General features: G+C 42.0%; 1 protein-coding gene across 1 annotated transcript in view; it reads right to left on the bottom strand.

The window, feature by feature from the left end:
• ZDHHC8 (zinc finger DHHC-type palmitoyltransferase 8) overlaps window positions 1–23,991 on the bottom strand; it is a 121,188-nt gene extending 97,197 nt beyond the window's left edge. Inside the window, exon 1 of the mRNA XM_033955725.1 lies at window positions 23,652–23,991. Within this exon, the coding sequence (XP_033811616.1) occupies window positions 23,652–23,962 (311 nt within the window). The 5' untranslated portion in view covers window positions 23,963–23,991. The remainder of the gene's footprint in view (window positions 1–23,651) is intronic.
• Between the last annotated feature and the right edge of the window lie 793 nt (window positions 23,992–24,784).

The raw sequence follows: 24,784 nt of genomic DNA, 5'->3' as shown, positions 1-24,784 counted from the left end.
TATTTTAAAGTGTTTGAGGCTTGTGCAGATGAGGATGAAGCTTGTAGGAATGGGGCAGGGAAAGAACTTGCGGGGATAGGAAAATGAGTTCCTGTGGGGACAAGGAAAAAATTTGTCCCCATGTCATTCTTTACTTGGGAAAACTGAATAGTGTAAAAAGCTTCAGCCTCTGATAACCAGAGCTGGTATTGTGACATCATAATGCTTCATTCTACCAATGCCTAAGAGCCAACCTCATCAGTGATGTCGAAATGGCTTGATTGTCCTATACTGGGCTCACTTTTACTGCATTTTGATTTCTAGAATTGTGCAGTGTAGAGAAAGACATGGGGACAAATTTTTCCCCATCCCCACAGGAACTCAATTTCCTCGTCCCATCCCCACAAGTTTTGTCCCAGTCCCATTCCTGTAAGCTCTGCCTTAACCGCACAAGCCTCGAACACTTATGATTTTAAAGTGTTTGAGGCTTGTGCAGATGAGGGCGGAGCTTAGGCATTGGTGGAATGAGGCATTATGACATCACAATCTGAGCTCTAGAATGTTGCTACTTATGATTTTAAAGTGTTTGAGGCTTGTGCAGATGAGGACGGAGCTTGCAGGAATGGGCAGGGACAAGAAAATAAGTTGCCAGGATGGGACAGAAAAATTAGGTCCCGCAGGGACGGAGAAAAATTTGTCCCCTTGTCATTCTCTAATTCTCAACCATCCAGCTTTGAATCTCCACCAAACAAGATCTCAGCATTCTAGCTCCACTACAAAACATCACATCTACAGGGGGAAAAAACCTGAATATCATCTGGATAAATTCTAAAGGAAAGGTCCAAAGTACTACACAAAGCAGTTGCCGATACAAATTAAATGGCAACATGGACAAGGTAGATCCCTGAGGCATACCCAACTGCAAACAGTTAAGTTCAGGAAGTGATCCTTCCCATTTCACCTGCGTAGCCATGATCTGTAAAATAAGAAGTAAACCAGGAATATACCATGACAAAAGCTTACAGACATCAAAGAAGAATGATGGTATCACAGGCAGATGAGATGCCCAATGTAACAAAACAAAAGCATACTTTTTTTTTCTGACCCAAAACGAATCTCATCCAAAGAAAAGGCTGAAAGTTTGTTGATAATATGTGGTCTTCTAAATCCATATTGCTGTTCATCCAATAAATTTTCCCTTTCAACAAATATCCATCATCTGTGACAGTACCACCTTTTCAATTATGCACCCTCAACACTAAGCAAGATAGAAATTGGCCTAAAATTTGTAAATATTCCAGAATCCAACATATGATTGATTTCATTGACAAAAATGTTGCAGAATTATCTCAGCAAATGTGAGCAAAGTGGAAGAAAAAAAAAAAATTAACACGCGTTAACCTGGCCCCAGCAGACACCTTCTTGCTACATTGGCTCTTCTGTGCTAGGACTAACTCTTCCTGACCATGTACAGGCTGAGCACACCATTACAGCACAGAGATTCTCAACACAAACCTTTCAGATGCTGGGCCAATCTGGTTTGCAGAAGATCTGCAATGGATGCACAAGCAATGGATTTTTACACACTGTTTCCAGTGTATGCAAATCCATCTCACATATTCATTGTGCTTATTCTGAAACCCAGCTGGCTAAGCCCCAAGAGCTGGGTTGAGAGCCACTGTTCTCAGAGAAGAGAACCCACACGAGTCACTGCCTCCCTGGGTGTAAACACACAGCACATTCCTATGGCAATAAGAGGGCATCCGAGCATTACCATGACAACATCGGTTCCATGCTACTTTCCTTTTTCTGTGGCTCTACCTCTGTCAAATATCACATCTGGCACCAACACAAAATTTACAGAGGGGAACACTTCAACTGAAAAACGAGTCTCCAAATAGTGTACCATTAACCATAGAAACATACACTAGTGTAGTAAGGATAGGAGGTACCCAAGGCGGTGGTATTCCCCCATGCACACACCCCCACCCTCCTCTCTGTGCCCCCACTTCTTCTGCACCCCCCATTCCTTCCCATCCCCCATTCCACACTTGTGCTCTCCCTCCCTTGTACCTCTAAATCTTCACCAGAGAGAGTGGTTTCGGCAGCATGCTCCTCGCACCAGCGTTGGATTTCTCTCTGATGTCACTTCCTGGCCCTGTGACCTGGAAATGTTTCCGAGTGGAACCAGGCTGGCGCAAGCAACAGGCAGAAGTTGCTTGCACTAGCGAAGATAATACAGAGGTATAGGGTGAGGGCGGGAGGATTGGCACAAGTGGGACAGAGAGGTGCCAGTGCACCCACCAACTTGGCACCCGGTGCAATCTGCACCCCCCTCTTACTACGTCACTAGAAACATGATGACAGATAAAGACCAACTATCCCATCCAGTCTGCCCATCCACAGTAACCATTATCTCTTCCTCTCTATAAAAGATTCCACATGCCTGTCCCACACTTTCTTTAATTCATTCACAATCTTTGTTTCCACCACTTCTGCTGAGAGGCTATTCCATGCATTTGCCACCCTTTCCCGAGCCTATTATCTCTTAACTTCATCCTATGCCCTCTCATTGCAGAGCTTCCTTTCAAATGAAACAGACTCAATTCATGCGCATTTATGCCACATAGGTATTTAAGTCTCTCAAAAAACAAAAAAGGAAGACCCAACAATCCACAGTAAAAATCAATCCAACGCAAAGCAAAAACAGACTGTGGATAAGATGTCCTGAAAATGATTTATTTACAACAAAATCATAAAAATACAAAAATAGATTACAATAATAGTCCAACCGGACCCTAAATGGTCCGTGTTTCGGCAAACATGCCTTCCTCAGGGGTCCAGTAGATGTAAAAACACAAAAAATAAAAAGAACTAAAAGCAAAGAATTTGTTTTTGGGCAGATAGTCGACAGTAACTGAAGACATTGTTACAAATTACTCATAAAGGGAACATCTGGAAGAACTTTTAAATAAATAACTCTCAAATTTAATTTTTTGTTGGTTTTGTCATTTTATAATTTCAATTATAATGTGCTAAAAACAAACAAACCCCATTTGCTCTGTTTAGTGTATCAGAGCTAAAATAAAAAAGTTTGAGACACACTGACCTAGAGAAACATGGTAAGATTTTCCACTTATGCTCTCTTCCCATTCTACTATTTGAGTGTTTTTATTTGATAATGTATTAATTGATAGATAAGGTTTGTTACTTTTATTACCTGTTAAGTTGATAAATGAGATAAACATTTTTAAAATAAATACATTTCTATAATGCTGCTAGACGCTGCAAGAAAGAGATGGAACTCTGACTTGGAGCAATCCAGCGCCATCCGCAAGACAAATTCCAGAGCAAGAAGTTTGCAGAACAGAAAGCTAGAACCTTAAAGCCAATGTTACTCCAAAATATGTTGAGATCAGCACAATGACTTTCTGTTGCGCAGGGGTTAAACTGTGGAATTCACTTGTTGTGATAAGGGCAACTTCAGGAAATTACTTAAAATGAAGTTTTTCGTAAATGCACTTTTTTTAGATATCGATTCTCCATGCATGCTGATTTTTGGAAAACTTTTGCCTGACTCTCTGTATAAGCCTTTTCTGCTCTCCTTTCTTCACTGCTGACCTTCTGACTATTTGTTCATGTTTGTTTTTATTCGTTTTATAGAATTATGCAAGTAAAATTATGTAAACCGTTTAGGTTTAAATGGTATAGAAATTTTTAAAATAAATGATTTTAACAATTTTTTGCTAGCCTTTTGGATAAGGGAGAAATCTTTGCACTAGCACTACTCAGGACTCAGTCAGTACCGAGTTTCAGTCTGAACTGATTCAGAAAGCAGCATTTCAACAATTTACCCCGCAGCATGATTTTCAGTCCCACAGCATTCTAGTCCATGTTGAGGGGTGGTAGATTCAAGAGCAATGTTAGGAAATTCTACTTTACGGAGAGGGTGGTAGATGCCTGGAATGCCTGGAGGTGGTGGAGAGGAAAACGGTGACTAAGTTCAAAGAAGCGTGAGATGAACACAGAGGATCTAGAATCAGAATAGTAAATATTGAACTAAGGCCAGTACTGGGTAGACTTGCACGGTCTGTGTCTGTAATATGGCTGTTTGGGGGAGGATGGGCTGGAGAGATCTTCAATGGCTGGGAGGGTGTAGATGGGCTGGAGTAGATTTTGACGGAGATTTCAGCAGTTGGAACCCAAGCACAGTACCGGGTAGAGCTTTGGATTCTTGCCTAGAAATAGCTAAGAAGAAAAAAATTTAAATTGAATCAGGTTGGGCAGACTGGATGGACCATTCGGGTCTTTATCTGCCATCATCTACTATGTTACTATGTTTAATTTTCACAGCATTATCACTCATTCAGGATCCTAAGTGTCCCTCCTGATCCTTCTTGCTGCTGCTTAGTGATCTATCAGGCAGCAAAGGCATTCATTATTTAAAGAGAAGTAACTATTTTCATGTGCTTTAAAGTTGGATCAGATTAGCATGGTCCAATACAGGTCATCTGATTTATAAACATTTTAATATAAAGAGAGGAAAATCATTTTTATTACATTTTATATAAATTTGTGGTTGAGTTATAACTGTCAAAATTAAATTAAACTTATAAATGTATGTTTGATGAACATAAATATACTTGTTTGTGTATGTTGGGATTGTTGATTGACAGTTTTAGAGTTTGAGCCTAGGTTGTACTTATGGGTCATAGTTTTTGTTCTGAAGTCCCTCATCTCTAACCAGTAGGAATTTGTGCTAATGTGCTTATTTGGATTGTTGCTTGTACATTCTACTTTTGGGTATATATTTTCAGAATTACTAAAAATAAGAAGACTTGTTAACAGTTCCTTGTTTGGGTAATGAACAGTTCAAGAGACTGGCACAGGGTTACAGAGTCTTTCACTGCTATGTCACTGGCTCACATCTGGCTCATAGCAATGGAAATCATAGGGGATCAGACCATGAAGGTCCACATAGCTCAGCATGCTGGCTTTGGCAGAGGCCAAGTAGTTACATCAGCAAATCAATATGCTCACTTCTATCTATAAACTAAGGGGGAAAGTGTGGTGCACTGGTCAAAGCTACACCATGAGGTTGTGGGTTCATACCCTATGCTGCTCCTTGTGACCCTGGGCTCCTTGTGACGCTGGGCAAGTCACTTAATCCCCCTCCCCATTGCTCCAGATACATTAGATAGATTGTGAGCCCACCAAGACAGACAAAGAAATATGCTTGAGTACCTGAATAAATTCATGTAAACCATTCTGAGCTCCCTTGGAAGAATGGTATAGAAAATTTAATAAATAAATAAATAAGTTGTTGGGCTCAATCAAATTCAGTGGACACATTACATGACCGAAATCACAACACAATTTGGCTCTTTTTAGCATCCTTCTGATTGTTTTGGCATAGGTTAAACAATATACCAGCCTAAGGCCCTTCCCACTGCATCCCAAGATACATTGGGAGGGTGAAGGCTCGTCTTTCTGAAAAGGCAGGAGGGAGTGGGCTCCCCTCCTGCCAATGTTTCATCAAAGGTATGGGGGTGTTGGGGGATGTGGGGAGATGTCTAGTGGATGGGGAGAAATGTTGAAAGATGTGGAAAGATGTTGGGGGATGTGGGGAGATGATTGGAGAGATATTTTCCAACATTTCCCCCATCCACTAGACATCTCCCCAATCATCTCCCCACATCCCCCAACATCTTTCCACGTCTAGTGGATGGGGGAAATGTTGGAAGATGTGGACAGATGTTGGGAGATGATTGGGGAGATGTCTAGTGGATGGGGGAAATGTTGGAAGATGTGGAAAGATGTTGTGGGATGTGGGGAGATTTCAGGGAGTATCAGGAGATGTTGAGAGGAGGGGTGTACAACTTGCAGGATGTGTGGAAGGGGGATCGGTGGGGCTGAGGGAGGGCGGAAGGGGGAGAGGAATCTCTGTCAGTTCAGCCGATTATGGCAGGGGGAATCCCCATCAGCTGAGCCAGCAGGATTCTCCGAAACTAGCTCAGCTGATGGCAAGGTAGTTGGGTACCACATGCTAGCTGATTGGACGTCGGAAAAGCTGGCGTTTATAATGTGGATGTTTCTATATTTGAAAATGGCCATTTAAAAAAAAATAAAAAATAAAGATACATGTCTGGTGGCTTTGAAAACGGACCTTTTTACTACTTTCCCAGAATGTCCAACCTCAGACTTAGACGTTCTATTGAAAATGCCCCTCCACCTGTTTTGAAAATTAGCCTGAATGTCTATATGTGTGCAGCACTTAAGTTATGCCAGGGCTCCTACTGGCTGTATCTTACCCTGGACCTGCCCATGTGGCCAAGCAGGTGTTTCCCTGACACTGAATTTGCTCTCGACACTTTTCTTGCAGACTTCTTTGCTACGACTACCACATATTCTCACTTCCGATGTCCTAATTTGCAGTTATTTTTGCCATAGCACTTATAAGACCATATTGTAGGATTCTACAAAACTATTTTTGCTATATTTGTGGGTGACTGCTCTATGGGCTCCTTTTACAAAGCCGCACTAGCGGTTTTAGTGCACGCACCGGATTAGTGCACGCTAGCCGAAAATCTACCGCCTGCTCAAAAAGAAGCGGTAGCAGCTAGCGTGCGTGCAATTTAGCGCACGCCATTTCGCACGTTAAGGCCCTAGCGTGGCTTTGTAAAAGGAGCCCTATGTCTTTCTGATGCTATAAAAGGCTTAGTTAACTAGCTGAAAAACATGTACAGATATTTTATTTCAGGTCTGTTGAAACAAATGAGGAAGAAGAGATTGTGTTCTATCCTGAACTGACAGTATTAGACAAGTGGGAGATTGGGGTGTGGGGGGGGGGGGCAGGAAGCGTGTTAGGGGAGGTAGGACACTTTAACAACTGGTTATGTGGCTACGTAGTCACATCATGGTCAAATAGCACAACTACCTGGAGGGAAAAAATATCCTTCCACAGCCTGGAAATATTTTTCAAGTTTATTTAAAATTTCTCATACCACCCAATCAAGCCTTCTAGGCAGTGTACAGAAACGCCAAAACAATGTGCCAAATAAAATACAATTTACACAGAAACGGACCAGGGGAAACAACAATTTTTAAAGACATTGACGAACGGGAACAAAAGGAAAGAAGGGTTAGAACTACAATTGATAGAGAGAAAGAGAACACAGAAGGGAAAGAATAACAAAGGGAGGGGAAACAGAGGGTGAAACCTTTCTTGAATCTAAGTCGTCCTTAAAAGGACAGTTTAAGTTACAAAAGCATCAAGGAAGAGAAAAGTCTTTAACTTCAACTTAAAATTGGCAAGAGATGTTTTTTCGCGTAAGTAATTTGGGATACTATTTCAAAGAGAGGGGGCACTAACAGAGAAAATTGTAGTCCTCATTGTGCTGATATGTTTCAATGAGGGGATGGTAAGAAGGTTGTGGGCTGTAGATCTTAAAGTCATAGTTTAGTTATATGGGATAAGTAAGTTATTGATAAATTCTGGCAGGTTATTTCCTCAGTAAGCAACATTCTAGGGAAAACGTTAATTAAAAAGAGACCAGGGAAGGCAGAGGAGCCCCATTAGTGGCTGCTGGTGATCAGTGTGTCTGTACACTGACAATGTCATACAGAGATATCCAAGAACATTTCCCATCTCTCCACCGAGGTCTTTTTTTTTTTTTTTTACCTCACCAGAGAAAGGCAGGCTTATAGGCCTGCTCCATGGAAACCGCTCAGCACATCTAAAAATAGATTTTATCCCAAGATCCAATATAGGAAGAGCTAAAAACAGTTTGCTTCTTATATAAATTAAAAACAAAACTAAAAGAATCACAGCTGGTTTTCTTACATTGTCTGTTAAATGAAGTCTGGCCCTGTTATTTGAAAACCATCTTTATCAGGTTGTAGCGCTATATTCATGGAGACCAGCTAGTTTGGGACTTTCAAACTGGCAGCCCCTGACACTGTTGCATGGTGACCCACTTAGGCTACTAGGATATGGAGGCAAAAGGTGCACCCCTTTTCCTCCACAGTCTGGAACAATGTTCCCTCGAAGCTGAGCAGGATTTCTCAAACTCCCGGGGGGGGGGGGGGGATGCTATTCAGTATCACATTTCTTTTTTTAAGTTTATTTAGTAATAGATTTTAAATACAGAAAATGATGTAGAACAAATAATGGGGTCCTTTTCCTATGGACGCGTTAGCGTTTAGCATACGCTATAACGGCTAGCACGCCTTAGGAAAAGGACCCCAGTATGGAGAGTAATACACTTCTCCCTCGTTATTCGCTCTGACCCACCTCCCTGCCGCCTTCCCGGCCTTACCTGGTGGTCTAGAGGGCTTTCGGGGCAGGAGCGATCTTCCTACGCTCCTGCCCCGTGCAGATCGCCATGAGGAAATGGCTGCTGTGAGTTCTCGTAGTCTCTCGAGACTACGACGGGAACTCCTATGAGCGTTGGGAGCAGCATGGGCCATTCAGCGCGGCTCTCTGCACTAGCACAATTTAATAGAGGAGGCCCTTAGACTGTGAGCTTACCAGAGAAAGTAACCATTTCTGGTCTATTATTATTATTATAAAGACCTGAACAGTCTGCTCAAGTCACACTCATTATCAATTCATGATTAAACCAACAATGAATGTGGGATAAAATACTGGATCCTGGTTTTTCTTTGCAATTTAAAAATTGGATTTTTTTTTTTTTTAACAAAATGCCTTTTTGAAGAAAAATCTATATATATACATTATAGTCCAGGGGCTCCTTTTACGAAGCCACATTAGTGGTTTTAGCGCACGCAGATTTTTAGCACGAGCTAAACCCACGCTACGCGGCTAGAACCAACGCCAGCTCAATGCTGGCGTTAGTGTCTAGCGCGGCCGGCAGTTTGGCGCGTGCTATTATGTGCGTTAAATCGCTAACGCGGTTTCGTAAAAGGAACCCCAAAAGTTATTATGAAATACAGATTTGTTTTTAATTAAGTAGTATGAGGCTTTATAGTCATGCATTGTTTACATCTTTTGATAAATTAATTCCATTAATCCATTCATAATGTCGGAGGCAATTTTTCTATTTAGAAGATATTATCATAGATGCTTAGTTTTGCATTTCTCAAACTAGTGAATTTGTGTCTGCAGAGATAACAAGCTTTTTCTTCACAGAAAAAAATTATAAAATTTACAGAGTTGAGAAATAAAACCTTAGCCCTATTGTTCCTTTGCAAATCGATGTACATAAAATCAACCCCTTACCTCTTAAATGTTAAGTTTATATATCTGCACAAGAAGGTAAGTGTGAGCAGGGAGGTGCAAGCAGTAAAAATTAAAATGAAACCTTTTGAGCAGAATACTCCACAAGTCTTGGGACCTTTATGTGTATAGCCTGAGATTTATCATATTCTTCTCTCCTTAGAGGAGAAAACCTATATTAGCAGAATGCCATAAAAGAGATCCAGTTTGGGAATATTTTAATTACATACATGCCCCTTAGATTTCTCAGTGCCCACCGGTGGGCGGTAGCCCCGTTGGGACCCAATGCTCGTAGACCATGGGTGTCCATCCTGCGGCCCGAGGGCCGTATGCAGCCCTGTGAAGTATTTTGTGCAGCCCCGGTCAAGGGCGATGCAGTGTTTTCCTCTGCTGCCCCCGGGTGTTTACCGTCTTGCCGGCTCCCTCCTCTGTCTTGCTGCAGTGTTTGCGCATTTGTGCAGCCCCAGAAACATTTTTTCCAGCCAATGCGGCCCAGGGAAGCCAAAAGGTTGGACACCCCTGCTCTACACCAACCCCTTATTGTTTATATCCTGTGTGTAGAACTGCACACAGTAATCCAAGTTCTCTATTTACTACCAGTTAGTGTGTGATAACAGTGTTAGTAAATAGGATCCCTTATGAGGTCTCACCAAAGACTCAGTGATTTTGCATATCACCTCTTCTTTACCTTTGGTCATTCATCTCTCTTTGCATTCAAGCATCCTTTTGGCTTTTGCCATTCCATTATGTACCTGTCTAGCCACCTTAAGCTCATCAGATACCATCATTCCCAAATTCCACTCTTCTTTTCTGCAAAGAACTTTATCCCCTATACTGCAGCACTCTTTTGAGCTTTGCACCCAAATGCATTTTAACCATCATGATCCAAACCTCTCTAGATGCTTCCACCTGTTCTCCACACTAACCTGTTGTAGATTTTAAGTGTCATCTCATCTACAAAGAAGCAGCCCTTTGTTCAGCAGTCCCTCTTCAATGTCACTCGCAAAAGTACTGATAAAAGATAGAGCAAGGGCTGATCATTGCAGCATACCACTGTCCAATGCACCTGTCCTCAGACTGAACCCTCCGTTGTCTCCCACTCCACCAATTTCTAACCTAGAAAAGTCACTGTTTATTTAAGACAGCTAAGCAGAACTGTGTTAAAGGCCTTTCTGAAATCAACTGCACCACAACTAGCGCTCTCGCTGGATCCAACTTTCTAGTCAGCCAGTCCAATAAAATTGATCAGATTTTTCTAAACTGTGCTTACCTTGAATACTGGAATACATTGGCTTTCAGAAACTGTACTCTCCTCTGTTCTAGCAGCAACTCCATGAATTTACTCATCACCGCAGTCAACTAACTGGCTGGTAGTTCTCCGATTCCTTCCGGTTTTCAGCCTGCTGCTCCTCTAACCACTAGGTCACACTTTCTTTCCCTCTCCTCACACATGCTTCTTCTTTCCCATTCGCATCACCGCTGTAATGGTATTCTATGATTTAACTGTATATTCAAACAATATAATCTTTTGCCTTGATATGTTCAATCTGTCCTAGCATGAAGAAGGGGATCTTAGGTCTCAAAAACAAGTCAAGAAAGGTATTACTTTATCCAATAAAAAAAGGTTTTCAACTTATATTTTTCTACTAAATGACCTTTTATTTCCATGCAGTAAATATTAGAATGTTGCTTTGAAAGCGATTTCAAACAGCATTCAACGCTGGACCAAAGGGCTCGTTTTGATGAATGACCTCGACACGGGTCCATGTTTCAGCAGAAATGCCTGCGTCAGAAGTCATAACATCTATAAGCTCAAGAAAATACAGAAATAATGTGTGTGTGTATACAATATATATCCTAAGTCAAAAATAGTAGGTGGTGAGGAAAATGCTCTGAAAGAATGCAGGGCCGAGAGGTCAAACTCAATGACAATATAACACTGGAACCAAGACTTCTCAGAGTAAATATCCAAAGGAGAAGTAAGAAGAGATTCAGATACAATAAAGTAAATGCATTTATACATACACTCAGATGTGTGTAATCCGACCAAGAGCCGTGGCTCCTATAGCCGAACCCACCGTCCCATCACTGGGTATGACTATGATGCTAATAATATTGGGGTGCTTTTTAAATAATAAAAGTATTTTTCAGTGGCAATAAAGGAAAAACAATTCCTACTTAACTTAAAGGAGTGTTGGTAGGTCCCGACAAGGGCCATGTTTCGAGGGTCTTTTTCAAGGAACCCAAAAGAGGTGTTGGTAGTTTCAAATGCCAAAGAAATAGTTGCTAAGTGATGTGGGCGAAAAAAGTTTTTACTAGAGTGAAAAAAGATAAAAAACAAACAAGGTTTTAAGGTTAATACAAAATGTTTACATATCATTGTCTAAAAAGGAAGCTCTAAAAAGCAACACAGGAAAAGGTACTTGCCATGTAAACATTTTGTATTAACCTTAAAACCTTGTTTGTTTTTTATCTTTTTTCACTCTAGTAAAAACTTTTTTCGCCCACATCACTTAGCAACTATTTCTTTGGCATTTGAAACTACCAACACCTCTTTTGGGTTCCTTGAAAAAGACCCTCGAAACATGGTCCATGTCGGGACCTACCAACACTCCTTTAAGTTAAGTAGAAATTGTTTTTCCTTTTATTGCCATTGAAAAATACTTTTATTATTTAAGAAGCACCCCAATATTATTAGCATTATAGTCATACACAGTGATGGGACGGTGGGTTCGGCTATAGGAGCCACGGCTCTTGGTCGGATTACACATATCTGAGTGTATGTATAAATGCATTTACTTTATTGTATCTGAATCTCTTCTTACTTCTCCTTTGGATATTTACTCTGAGAAGTCTTGGTTCCAGTGTTATACAATATATATCCAACACAATCATGGACATTTATACAAAATGAAGCATGCACCTACAATATATATATATACAGTACTGTACATATACTGGTATATCTATCTGCAGTTGGTGTATGCTTCATTTTTTGTAATGTGTGTGTATGTTACAATTACCTGTTTTTCTGACGGGATGGAAAAACTGGACACTCGCTGGACTAAGGGCTCCGTTTACAAAGCCGTGCTAACAGTTTTAACGCATTCACCGGATTAGCGCGCGCTAGCCAGAAATCTGACACCTGCTCAAAAGGAGGCGGTAGTGGCTAGTGCGTGCGGCAATTTAGCACGTGCTAGTCCACGCATTAAGGCCCTAGCGCGTCTTTGTAAAAGGAGCCCTAAGTGTACAGGCTGCGATGAAACTATGTTGACAACTATAACTGGCATTAAAAAATAATAATAATTTGTTTCACTTGTTTTTTAATCAGACTTTTCAAACCACCCTCATATATACCGTGTTTCCCCGAAAATAAGCCCTAGTTGCTGGCAGCAGCGCTTCTACCGGCCCCCCCCCCCCCCCACTACTGACCCTTCCATCTCTCCCTCCCATCCGAATCCCGACTGCATAACCGAAATACCCGATAACAAACGGCAACGCAACCTTCTCGCGCCCGGGCGTTCCTCTGTTTCTGTATTTTTTTGTGCTTATAGATACTATGACTCCTGACGCAAGCATTTCTGCCAAAACACAGACCCATGTCAAGTCCATTCATCATAAAAAGCCCTTTGGGGCAGTGTTGAACGCTATCTGAAGTGCCATGATTGCTCATGTTTAAATAAAAGCACTCTGGGAAATTTAATCGCTTGATAACACTCTTCAATTGGAAAAGGCCAAGGTCTGCCCCTACTCTTTTGTGGATTGCCTGTTGTTTTTACATAGGGGTCTGCTCTTTTTTGTTTTCCCTGCTTTTTTTATTTTATATATTTATTCAATTTATAGATATACAATAATAATATCTATATAAAGAAAAAAAAAAAAAGAGAGAGATTACATATAGTTAAACAGGAAAATAAAATATATTCCCTAGGGATTAAACAATCTCTCTAAAAGTAAGTCCACAATTTGGGAGAAGCAATACACATACCTACATGGGATCTGATAGTTCATCAAAGAAATATAAAAATTAACCATACAATAGTGCAGTGTACATCTTCTAAATTATTAAAGACTAATTCCGCATGGAGGTACTGGGAGGGATTACTCCTTTTCCCTCAAGGAAAAACCGTAACTGGGAAGGGTCAAAAAAAGTATAAGAATGTTGATCCAAAAGGATCAAACATTTACAAGGGTATCTAAGTTGAAATTTAGCACCCAAAGACAGTACGGATTCCTGCTTTATAAGCAGTCACGCTAATGGCTTTTTGTTCTTATTGAAACCAGCTGATCATAAACCTTTAAAAATAAAATCAAACAATATCACACTCATGTTTGCGCGCACACACTGAACTCCTCTTGCATGAACACATCCAAAAGAGCATCCATTCGGAGTCTAATAATTTTTAGCATAAAATAAGGAATTCATATTTTAGCTCTACAGCAAAAGCAAGGAATCAAATTGATTTTGGTTGGTTTAAAAATGGGACAAAGATACCGTATTGCCAGTGAATCAAGTTTGGATAAAGCTCGATAAAGTAGACTGGAATGAGAATAGCTAGTCATTGGAAAAATAAGGTAGCCCCCACACATCTTGACTGGACCATGCGATTGTTATCCCTGGGGAGGATGGAGATGGCGGTGGCTAAACGTCGCCACTCATATACACTACACACCTCGACATGGAGCAAATTAGGGGCCCTGTTGACCACTCTGTAAAGGGTCCCTAGGGTCTTGATACTTTGTTGGTATGCTAGGTGATGGGGGAGGTGGGGGGGGGGAGATGTGCTGGAGAGCATTGGTTAGGGGATAATGAGTTTGGGGACGGGGGAAGGGGGGTTCTGTGGGAGAAAATTATAAGGTTGTTGTGCCTTTTCTTTTGTATTTGCTGTTTCCTTGGCATTTGATGTGTCTGTTGGCTGTGGAATTGTGTGCATCCTTATCTTACAAAATCTTTAATAAATCTTTAAATATAAAAAAAAAGTAGACTGGAATGAGTTTCAAACTATGTATAACAGATATGTTAAGGCTTATTCCCCCTCTTTTATTAAGGCGCGCTAGCCTACTTTGTGTTCGCTAAATATTAGGCTAAATATTAGAATATAATGGACACGTTAGCGTTTAGAGCACGCTAAATTGGTTAGCGCCCCTTAGTAAAAATACCCCATTGTTATTTAGATTACTGTCCAGCATACCTTTAAAAGAAGCCCCTTTAAATTGTAAACTTTCATTATTTAGATGGATTAATGATAGATTACAAACAGGAATTTTTCCTAATGATTTAAGGGAGATTGTTTTAACTCCAATTTTAAAGGCTTCTCAGGGTATGCAGGATCAGGTTTCAGATTACAGACCAATGGCATCCATTCCTTTACTGGCAAAAAATATGGAGGGTCTGGTAAATAAACAGCTGATAAGGTATTTGGATAAATATTATATCCTACATTCCTCTTAGTCAGGATTTCAAGTAGGATAGAGCAGGGCTGTGGAGTCGGAGTCGAGGAGTCGGAGGAAATTTCGGGTACCTGGAGTCGGAATCGGAGTCAGAAGTACAAAAAACTGAGGAGTCGGAACATTTATCTAACGACTCCATTTTTGAACTTGGCATACCAATCACGAGCGATTCTTTCAGCTATAGCACCCACTATATACACAGCACAAATGTTGCGAGCAGCTTCTGCGGCCTTAGAACCTTGATTAAAAGCAAAAAGAAGGTGGTGTCGAAAATGCTCATTTCTCTCAACTTGACATTCCATTTTAACGATCTGAAAATTAACCAGTGCTGTGGAGTCAGAGCCGGAGTCGAGGAGTCGGAGTCAGAGGAAATTTCGGGTACCTGGAGTCGGAGTCTGAAGTACAAAAAACTGAGGAGTCGGAGTCGAAACATTTATCTACCGACTCTACAGCCCTGGGATAGAGTACTGAAATAATGTTGGGGGACACTGATGGATGGAATAAAATCCAGAATTACCAAGGGTAATAGAAAGTTGATTATGCAGTTTGATCTTTCACGTGCTTTTGATCTCATTGATCATGAGATACTAATCCAGTTGTTAGATCATATATTATAGGTGAGATATCATCTTGGTTTAGATGTTCATTGGCAAGACCATATAAGGTTAAAATGCATTCCATAATCTCAGATAGCTGGAGTTTATCATGTGGGGATCCCTTGGGGTTTCCCACTATCTCCAACACTCTTTAATATATTTATACATTTGTTAAGTTTCGTGTTGGAAAAAGCAAGTTTTTGAACATTCAAATATGCGGATGACATCGTGGTTATGTTACCTATTCCATAATTGTAGAAGAGGCATTGGGTTACGTAGTCAAATGTATGAATGTAATAAACTCTTGGATGGCCCAATTTCAAATTAAATTAAGGGCTCCTTTTACGAAGGAGCGTTAGGGCCTTAACGTGCGGAATAGCGCGTGTTAAAATGCTGCGTGGGCTAGCCGCTACCACCTCCTCTTGAGCAGGCGGTAGTTTTTCGGCTAGCGCATGCTAATCCGGTGCGTGCACTAAAAACGCTAGCACACCTTCGTAAAAGGAGCCCTAAATAAAGAAAAGATAATACTTCTTATAATTGATGCCCCTAATATATCTCATCATTATAGATCATTGATTTTAAATAGTCCTGATTATGAAATATCATTAGTAATTAGGATTTTAGGTATCCAACTTGATGGAAATTTATCCTTAGAACCTCATATAAATGTAATAATAAAAAAGTCCTATGGACTATTTCGGAAATTAAGGAGAATAAGGAAGTTCTTTGGAGAAAATCATTTCAGGATTGTTGTTTCAATCGTTATTTTTGTCATTGATTGATTACTGTACTATTATATCTGAATTGCTTAAAGTCCTTATAACGTAGATTGTAAACATTACAAGATATGGCAAATCGATTGATTCTTGGATTGAGAAAGAGTGAGAGGATTTCACCATATCTACTGAAGTTACACTGGCTTCCTGTAGAAGTTAGGATATGGTTTAAGTTCTTTTGTTTTTTCTTCTTTAAAATTTATTATGAAGAGGCACCGACCTCCCCTCCCCCTTTTACAACGACATGGTAGTGGCTGCTACGTGACAAATGCTCTTTTGCCCGTTGAATCCCTAAGGACGTCAGAGTGATTACTGTGGCGTGCCGTGATAATTGCTTTTGTATAAGGGGACAATAAATATCTGTGTGCACGATTAATATTTTTTTTACAGACCTGTGATGAGATGGGTTCTAAAAGATATTGAGGTCTGTTTTTCTCCATCACGTTTATTATAACTTATTAATTCTCAGTTATGCTAGTGTAAATGGTCCCAACCATACTTAAGACAGTACGTTTTTTTCAACTGATACAGTGTTTTGTTAAAGAGGGCCCAAGTTATACGAGCTTGTTAATTTGTCAAAAATAAAGATATATAATGCAAGAATAATATCCCCATTTCGATTTCCATCAGTGGGAGGAAAAATTATGTTAGAATGTTTAGGTCAATTTTTGCCTATCAAGCTGCTAAATCTTGGAAAAACTTACCGGTTCAAGTTACTTCTCAGACTAATTATACGAGTTTTAGAAAATTTTTAAAATTGCATCTTTTTAGCAAATTTGTGTTATAAGCATGTGTGCGCATTTTATAGTTTTTCATGTTTTAATTGTTATTCTGTTAGATAATTGAATGAGGTCTAACTTTAGTATACAATTATGAAAGCACTGATTTTAGTACAAACTTTGTAAACCTCTTCATAAAGAATTCTAACCCAGATCCTCAGCGACATCACTTTAGGCTCAAAAGATTTTCTTTTGCCTAAAGAGTCACGTGTCAAATTTAAAGGTACTTAGCTTTGTGGTCTCTAGACTAGGGGCTCCTTTTACAAAGCCGCGCTAGTGGTTTAACGCACGCAATACTGCGCGCTAAACTGCCGGCCGCACTAGCTGCTACCGCTTCTTGAGCAGGCGGTAGTTTTTCGGTCAGTGCAGGGGTTGGCGTGTGATGAAAAGTCATGCGCATTAAATCCGCTAGCGTGGCTTTGTCAAAGGAGCCCTAGGGATATGTTCGCCTGTCCCGGTGGGCGCAGTGGTTAGAGCTACAGCCTCAGCACCCTGAGGTTGTGGGTTCAAATCCTTGCTGCTCCTTGTGACCCTGAGCAAGTCACTTAATCCCCCCATTGCCCCAGGTACACTAGATAGAGTTTGAGCCCACTGGGACAGAGAAATGAACATATTCTTAGTCTAGAGACCACAAAGCTAAGTACCTTTAAAATGTACTATTAACAAATATAAAAAACTTATAGTTTTAAAGAACACACACTTGATAAATAGTGGATCCAGTGACAATTTGACATGTGAATCTTTAAGCAAATGTAAATCTTTTGAGCCTTATGTGGTGTCGCTGAGGATCTGGGTAAGAATTCTTTATGAAGAGGTTTACAATGTTTGCACTAAAATCAGTACTTTTGTAATTGGCACTCTTGCCGATTGTAAACCGCTACAGTATATAAGCAATGGATTTTATTAAGTTTCTAAGCAGCCAAGGCCATTTAATCTCTAGGGACACCGGTTTACAGAGCCTCTCAAACCTGTCCTAGGGACTCCACAATGAAGGTCTCAGAAAATCCACAGTGAATATGCAGGAAATAAATGCGCACAAACGAGGGGGTACTGAAAAGTTCTCAGTCAAACCAACTTCCTAATTTCTGAGTGTTATTTTGCCATGAAGCTGAAAAGAGTATTATTTTATTTTGCAAAGTGCCAATTTGCAGAATCGTAATGCTATGTTTTGATATTGTTTCAGATCACTGATTGAACCGCGTCAACAAAAAGTGTGGAATTTTCAAGTGTAGAACTCTGAGCTGTTATGAAGTTCCTATTCCTGTAGAACAGGGGTGTCAAAGACCTCTTCGAGGGCCGCAATCCAGTCAGGTTTTCAGGAATCCCCCAATGAATATGCATGAAATCTATTAGCACAGTGTTCTTCAACCACCGGTCCATGGACCAGTGCTGGTCCACAGAAATTTCCTGCCGGTCCACAGGGCCAGCACATGCATCAGGCCCAAAACAGTGTTCTTCAACCACCGGTCCACGGTGCGATCGATGCGGTGTTATCTTCGAGCCAGCTCCCTCTTCCTAACTGATTCAGTGCACAAAGCCACAGGCAGTGGCTCCTACGGGCATTCTGTGCCTGAACCAGAAGCCTTCTCTCTGACGTTGCAACGTCAGAGGGAAGACTTCCAGATGAGGCACGGGATATGCAAGGTGCAATTAGTACTATTATGGGGGCGGTGTCTGGGGTGGAGATTGGGTAGAGATGGGCAGGGTCTGGCCCACAACTTAGCCCAGTGTTCTTCAACTGCTGGTCCACGGACCGATGCCGGTCCACAGAATAATTCTTTTATTTCTGCCGGTCCATAGGTATAAAAAGGTTGAAAAACACTGTATTAGCATACAATGAAAGCAGTGCATGCAAATAGATCTCATGCATATTCATTGAGGAAATCCTGAAAACCCGACTGGATTGCGGCCCTCGAGGAGGGACATTGACACCCCTGCTGTAGAAGAAAACTGCAAAGGAAATCTATGAATACCGGTATATGATACAAACATTCAGTGGCAAATGCCCATCATACTCCGCAGTTAAGAAGTGGTGTGCAAACTTTCAGCAAGGAGATTTCCAGACCGAAAATCCAGCAAGGTCTGAGAGGCCTCAAATGGTGTCAACTCCTGAAATTGTTGACCATGTCCATGACCTGATTTTGGTATATCAGCGAACATCAGCTAAACAATTGCTGAGACACTACAGATATCCAGAGGGCTTCAGGGTAAAGTAACTCTATTCGCTGATGACGCCAAACTATGTAATATAGTAAGTGAAAGCAATCTGCAGGATAGTATGACGCAGGATCTGCTTACGTTGGAAAACTGGTCCTCGACATGGCAGCTGGGCTTCAACGCTAAGAAATGTAAGGTTATGCATCTCGGTAGCAGAAATCCATGCAAACCTTACACCTTAAATGGAAAAACACTAGCTAGGACTTCAGAAGAAAGAGACTTGGGAGTAATCATCAGTGCAGACATGAAGGCCGCCAAACAAGTAGAGAAGGCCTCATCCAAAGCAAGGCAACTTATGGGATGTATCAATAGAAGCTTCATTAGCCGCAAATCTGAAGTCATAATGCCACTGTACAGAACCATGGTGAGACCTCATCTGGAGTACTGTGTGCAATTCTGGAGGCCACATTACCGTAAAGACGTGCTTAGAGTTGAGTCGGTTCAGCGGATGGCAACTAGGATGATCTCGGGGCTCAAGGGTCTCTCGTACGAAGAAAGACTAAATAAATTGCAGCTCTACACTCTAGAGGAGCGCAGGGAGAGGGGGGACACGATTGAGACATTTAAATACATCACGGGACGTGTCGAGGTGGAAGAAGACATCTTCTTTCTCAAGGGACCCTCAGTCACAAGGGGGCATCCATTCAAACTCAGAGGAGGGAAATTCGATAGTGACATAAGGAAGTATTTCTTCACAGAAAGGGTTGTAGATCACTAGAACAAGCTTCCAGAGCAGGTGATCAAGGCCACCAGCGTTATTGACTTTAAGAATAAATGGGATGCCCTAGTAGGATCCTTACGAGGGACAAGTTAAGGAACTAGATCATTAGTACTCAGACTTAATGGGGTGGGTCAGTAGAGTGGGCAGACTTGATGGGCTATAGCCCTTTTCTGCCATCATCTTTCTATGTTTCTTTCTATGTTTCTAATATGTTGGGTGTATAATCCATGAGCAGATGGGTATGCAGACGCTGTCAGCCAAGTGGGTGCCCAAATGTTTGAATGTTGACGAGAAATGATGTAGAGTGGGCACTTCCATGTTGATTTTGCAGGAAACATGACCACATCACAGAGGCATACCTCAACTCACACTGGCTTCCAATTCCGGCAAGAATACTATTCAAATTCTACTGTCTACTATTTAAAACCATAAACAGCGATAGCCCAACCTACCTGAACAACTGTCTCATCCAAACTACATCAACTAGATATAGAAAAACCCACACTCCATTCACGTACCCTCCAATCAAAGACGTCAAACGGAAAAAACTATGATGGCCTCCTAGCCACACAAGCAGCAAAACTCGACAACCAAATCTCCAATCTACTAATTATGACCCCAGACTACAAAACATTCAGAAAAGAAATAAAGACTACTTTTCAAGAAATCCCTGCAAATGACTTAATACTGCTAGCTCCTTCCCACTTCCCAATACCTTCCCGATTCCCCAAAGCAACCTCATCTACTCTTTATCTCCTCTAGAAATTACCAGATATCTTCCTGTAAAACGTTTTTTGTAATTTTTTTGTAATCCACCTTGAACCGCAAGGCAATGGCGGAATAGAAATCTCTAATGTAATGTAATTTTCAGTGGGGCCAACATTTTGGAATGACTAGTTATTGCTGATGAAACATGGTTACACCACTACAATCCTAAGAAAAAAAAACAACAGTCCATGCAAAGGCGGCACTCAGGTTCTCCAAGGCCAAGGAAATTCAAGATCCAAAAGCCATGGCCACAGTGTTTTGGGATCAGGAAGGTGTTGTAATGACTGACTATCTTCCAAGTGGCCAAACAGTTAATGCAAAATACTACTGTAATTTGCTGCGCTGATTAAAGGAGGTATTGAAAGAAAAAAGGAGAGGGAAGCTGCGGAAAGGAGTTCTCTTTTTGCAAGACAATGCACCTGCTCACAAGGCTGGCAAAACGATGGATGTTTTGATGAAGATGGGGTTTCAGTGCATAGACCAGGGGTGGGCAACTCCGGTCCTCGAGGGCTGGAATCATCGGGATTTCAGGATTTCCCCAATGAATATGCATGAGATCTATTTGCATGCACTGCTTTCAATGCATATTCATTGGGAAAATCCTGAAAACTCAACTGGATTCCGGCCCTCGAGGACCGGAGTTGCTCACCCCCGGCATAGACCATCTACGCTACTCATTAGCTCTTGCTCCATCTGACTATTTTCTGTTTCCAAACCTTAAAAAGAATTTCAAAGGGTGGAGCAGTGTTTCAGTGACCAGACATCAGAGTATTTTTTGGAAGGGTTACAGAAACTTCAGTGTGTTGAACTCAGGGGTGAATATATAGAATAACTTGTAAGTTTGATGGCTCCATGTCATTCTTTTCGTGGCTCGACTGAGAACTTTTCAGTGACCCCTCATACTGGAAATCCAAAGTATGCACATTTTATCTCCTCCATATTCACTGTGCATATCCCAAAACCCAACTAGGTATGGGGTCCCAGGATAGGCTTGGGAAGTAGAGAATGACATGGTGACAAAATTCATCACCGTTCCCGTCCCCGCGGATAACCGCGGGAAATAATCCCATGTCATTTTCTAGTGTCTATTTCAACCTTGGTCCTTCTACACCAGCATTCTTCAAAGCAAAGCTTGTGGGTCAGTGGTTGTGGCCATTCATACTCTCATTCTTATGTGAGCCAAGGATAATGAAGCCATTGTGACATCACTGATGTGATTGGCTCTTAGGCACTGGTGGAATGAGGCATTATGACATCACAACATCTCCTCTGGATACCAGAGACTGTCATTCTGTAGTGTCTGTTTCAACCTTGGTCCTTCTACACCAGCATTATTCAAAGCAAAGCTTGCGGGTCAGTGGTTGTGGTCATTCATACTCTGATTCTTCCCTTTCTCCTTAAAGAATGACATGAAGATGGTTTCCCGCGGGGACGGGAACGGTGATGAATTTTGTCACCGTGTCATTCTCTATTGGGAAGCCCTATGCAAGATGCTAGACATTTGAATTTTAAACCCCATGTGGAGGGCAATTCTATTTTAGTGATCCTTCCTTTTATAGAATACTAATCTATCTTTAGACATAAGTACTTACATCAGCAATAGAGCAAATGTATTTGCACCTAAATGCTGGAGATACAAACATAAGTTATAGAATACTATGATTTATGCATATGCCCCTTTGCCTACAGACCCTAAGAAAGTTAAGTGGGCATTTTCAGAATAGCACTTAGGTGGAGTGCTGGAATGTAGGCATATAACCACACACATATGCACGGAAAAGCTAGAACTGCACTCCGGGTGACTCCGAAAACTAAGGCAGGAAAATGCTGTGAAAACAAAAAGGTGCACCCTTCAAAATTTCATTTACACAAATACATGCACATAAAGGCCTCCAGCAAAGAAAAGCCTTTTCCCTTCTCGCCAGCTGTCCTGACACGACTGGAGACCTTCCCTGTTATTGAACCTTGGGTCAGACAGTGTCAGAATCATCCAAAAACTGTTTCCTGTCACACAGTCCCACTCAAGCAGACTTTGAGCCCCTGGAAGCACATTCGTTCCATTTAACCTGCTGACCTCATGTGTGCAAATTAGTTAAGAAAATCCTTTCCAAAAGGTAAGGAGTTGACATTAAGCAATAAGCACAACATAGATTGATTCTGTTCCACAGTCCAGCAGGTTGTTGGAAAACCAGCCTGTTAGAAAAAAAAAAAGGCATATGACATGCTCAAAACTCTCAACAATATTTAAGGTCACTGAAAACTCAACCTGCTAATATCCTAATCTAATCTGGGATTTATGAGTCACACTATGCCTAAATAGGTCCAAGGCAAGTTACATTACAGTTTACAGAGATACAATTTAATACAGTAGATACATTAGAAAATAGTTTGAGAGATGGTGGGAATGTGCTGAAACTACCAAAAAAAATAAAACCAAGCATTCAGCATGAGCCATCAATATCAACCAGTGCACCTCAAAACACCAGCAGCAGAATGCATGTTTACCTAAAATGAAGCAGGACTTGGAAACCTACTTCTCAGCAAGTCATTTAACAAAACCACAATGAAGCAGCGAGGCTAGATAAGATAATAAATCCCTCTTCTTGGTCTTCAGCCCACCCCCCTCAGTTTAGCCACTGACCCAGAAACCAGAAGGATTGCAACCACAGGCCAAAGCCTAATCCAAGCAAGCACATCTGAGCCTCCATACAGCTTACCAGGCAGCACAGACTTCACTCCCCAAACCCAACCCTCCGGTAAACCAGATCGAACGGCGTTTCACCTCCTTATTTACTCAGAACGGAGAGGAAACCCCTCCCCAAAGTTAATTGGGGGAGGGGGGGGGGTTTCGCCATAGATAACGCTGGCAGCTGCAGGGATCCAGAAGGCTATTCTCTGCAGTGCAAAGGAGCTGCCGGGCAACCAGGTGCAGTCGCTGCGGGGCAAAGCTTTAGGGAGCCGACGGCAGCAAGAAGGGCAATCGAGGCCTTGTGTATGTGTCTGGGGGAGGGGGGAGTCCTGCCCTCCCCTCCCCTCCCCACGTCCATCCGCAAGCTCTCTCCGAGCCAGCAAAGTTCAGCGGGCAAAAAAAAACAACAACAACCCAGCAGAAGCCAATGCACTTACGTGAAAACAAAAAATAAAGTGCTCGATCCGACTAGTAAGGCAGCCGCTGTGGAGACCGGGATGTATTTGGTGGGTTTAAACCTCTTTCCAGTGCTGCTGGGCATCCTGTAGCTTACACATTCCGACCGAGAGAGGCACCGGCGACTGAGACGAAAGAGCCAATATTCAGGGAAAGAAAGTGAGGCTGAGGGAGAACAGCTGACCTCCGGCACAGGAAATCCCACCCCAGCCCAGCCCACGCTGCTGCTGCTGCTGCTGCGTTTCGGTGGCTTAAGGTGGAGCTGCACCGGATCACCGAGAGCTTCTCCCATCGTGCAGGGGGGGGCCGGGGCTCCCCCTTCCTGCGGTTGTCTTCGCGTGATCCACATGCATGCCCTGCCTCTACAGTACCCAGCCTGTCTCAAGTATATTTACTGTGTGATCCCTGATGTTTGGGAGGGGGAGGGGAGTCTCCGAAAGGAAGATATTGCCTTTCTGTGCTACAGTTTACAGATTCGTTTTCTGTCCAATAAGATCCTCGGACATGAATACGGTGCTACCCACAGATTTCTTGGGAGGGGGGGGGGGGGGAAGCAAAAATTGCTTGGCAGTGGTTTACCTGTTGGCTTGGGGGTGGGACAAGGCAGAGGGGTCTCAAGCCAGAAATGTGTCCTCTGCTCTTCAAGGGACAGAGAGTAATTTTTACACCGCTTTCTCTCTTGCACCGTGTGTGGCCGCAGGGCTTGCACTGTCCTTAGGTGAACCCTGGTGGAAGAAGGTAAGGACGGAATTGGTAGTGGAGGTAGAGAGGACTATGTCAGCATTAGCACCTACAATATGTCTACCCCCCTATACTACTTCGATGGTTGCCAGGTATTTTGCTAGAAATGGCTTAAGGAGGAAAAAGCAAGTTTGGAGGGTGTAAATATCGGTTCAGTCACCCTGCTAGGTCTTCCCTAAAGATAGAGTTCAGTGTAGATGACTGCACGGGAATGGGGATCCCGCGGGAATCCCCCTAACCCACAGGACTCCCACGGGGGACACCCCTCTGGCCCATGAGACTCCCACAGGGACCCCCCCCCCCCTCTAGCCAACAGGACTCCCACGGGGATGGAAGGCTTTGGAAGCAGGGTTCGTCCATATAATATAATGGA

The sequence above is a fragment of the Geotrypetes seraphini genome, chromosome 8 (genome assembly GCF_902459505.1).
Source record: "Geotrypetes seraphini chromosome 8, aGeoSer1.1, whole genome shotgun sequence".
Classification (NCBI taxonomy): Eukaryota; Metazoa; Chordata; class Amphibia; order Gymnophiona; family Dermophiidae; genus Geotrypetes; species Geotrypetes seraphini.
The sequence above is the reverse complement of the archived record's forward strand: the minus strand, read 5'-3'. Positions and strand labels throughout refer to the sequence as shown.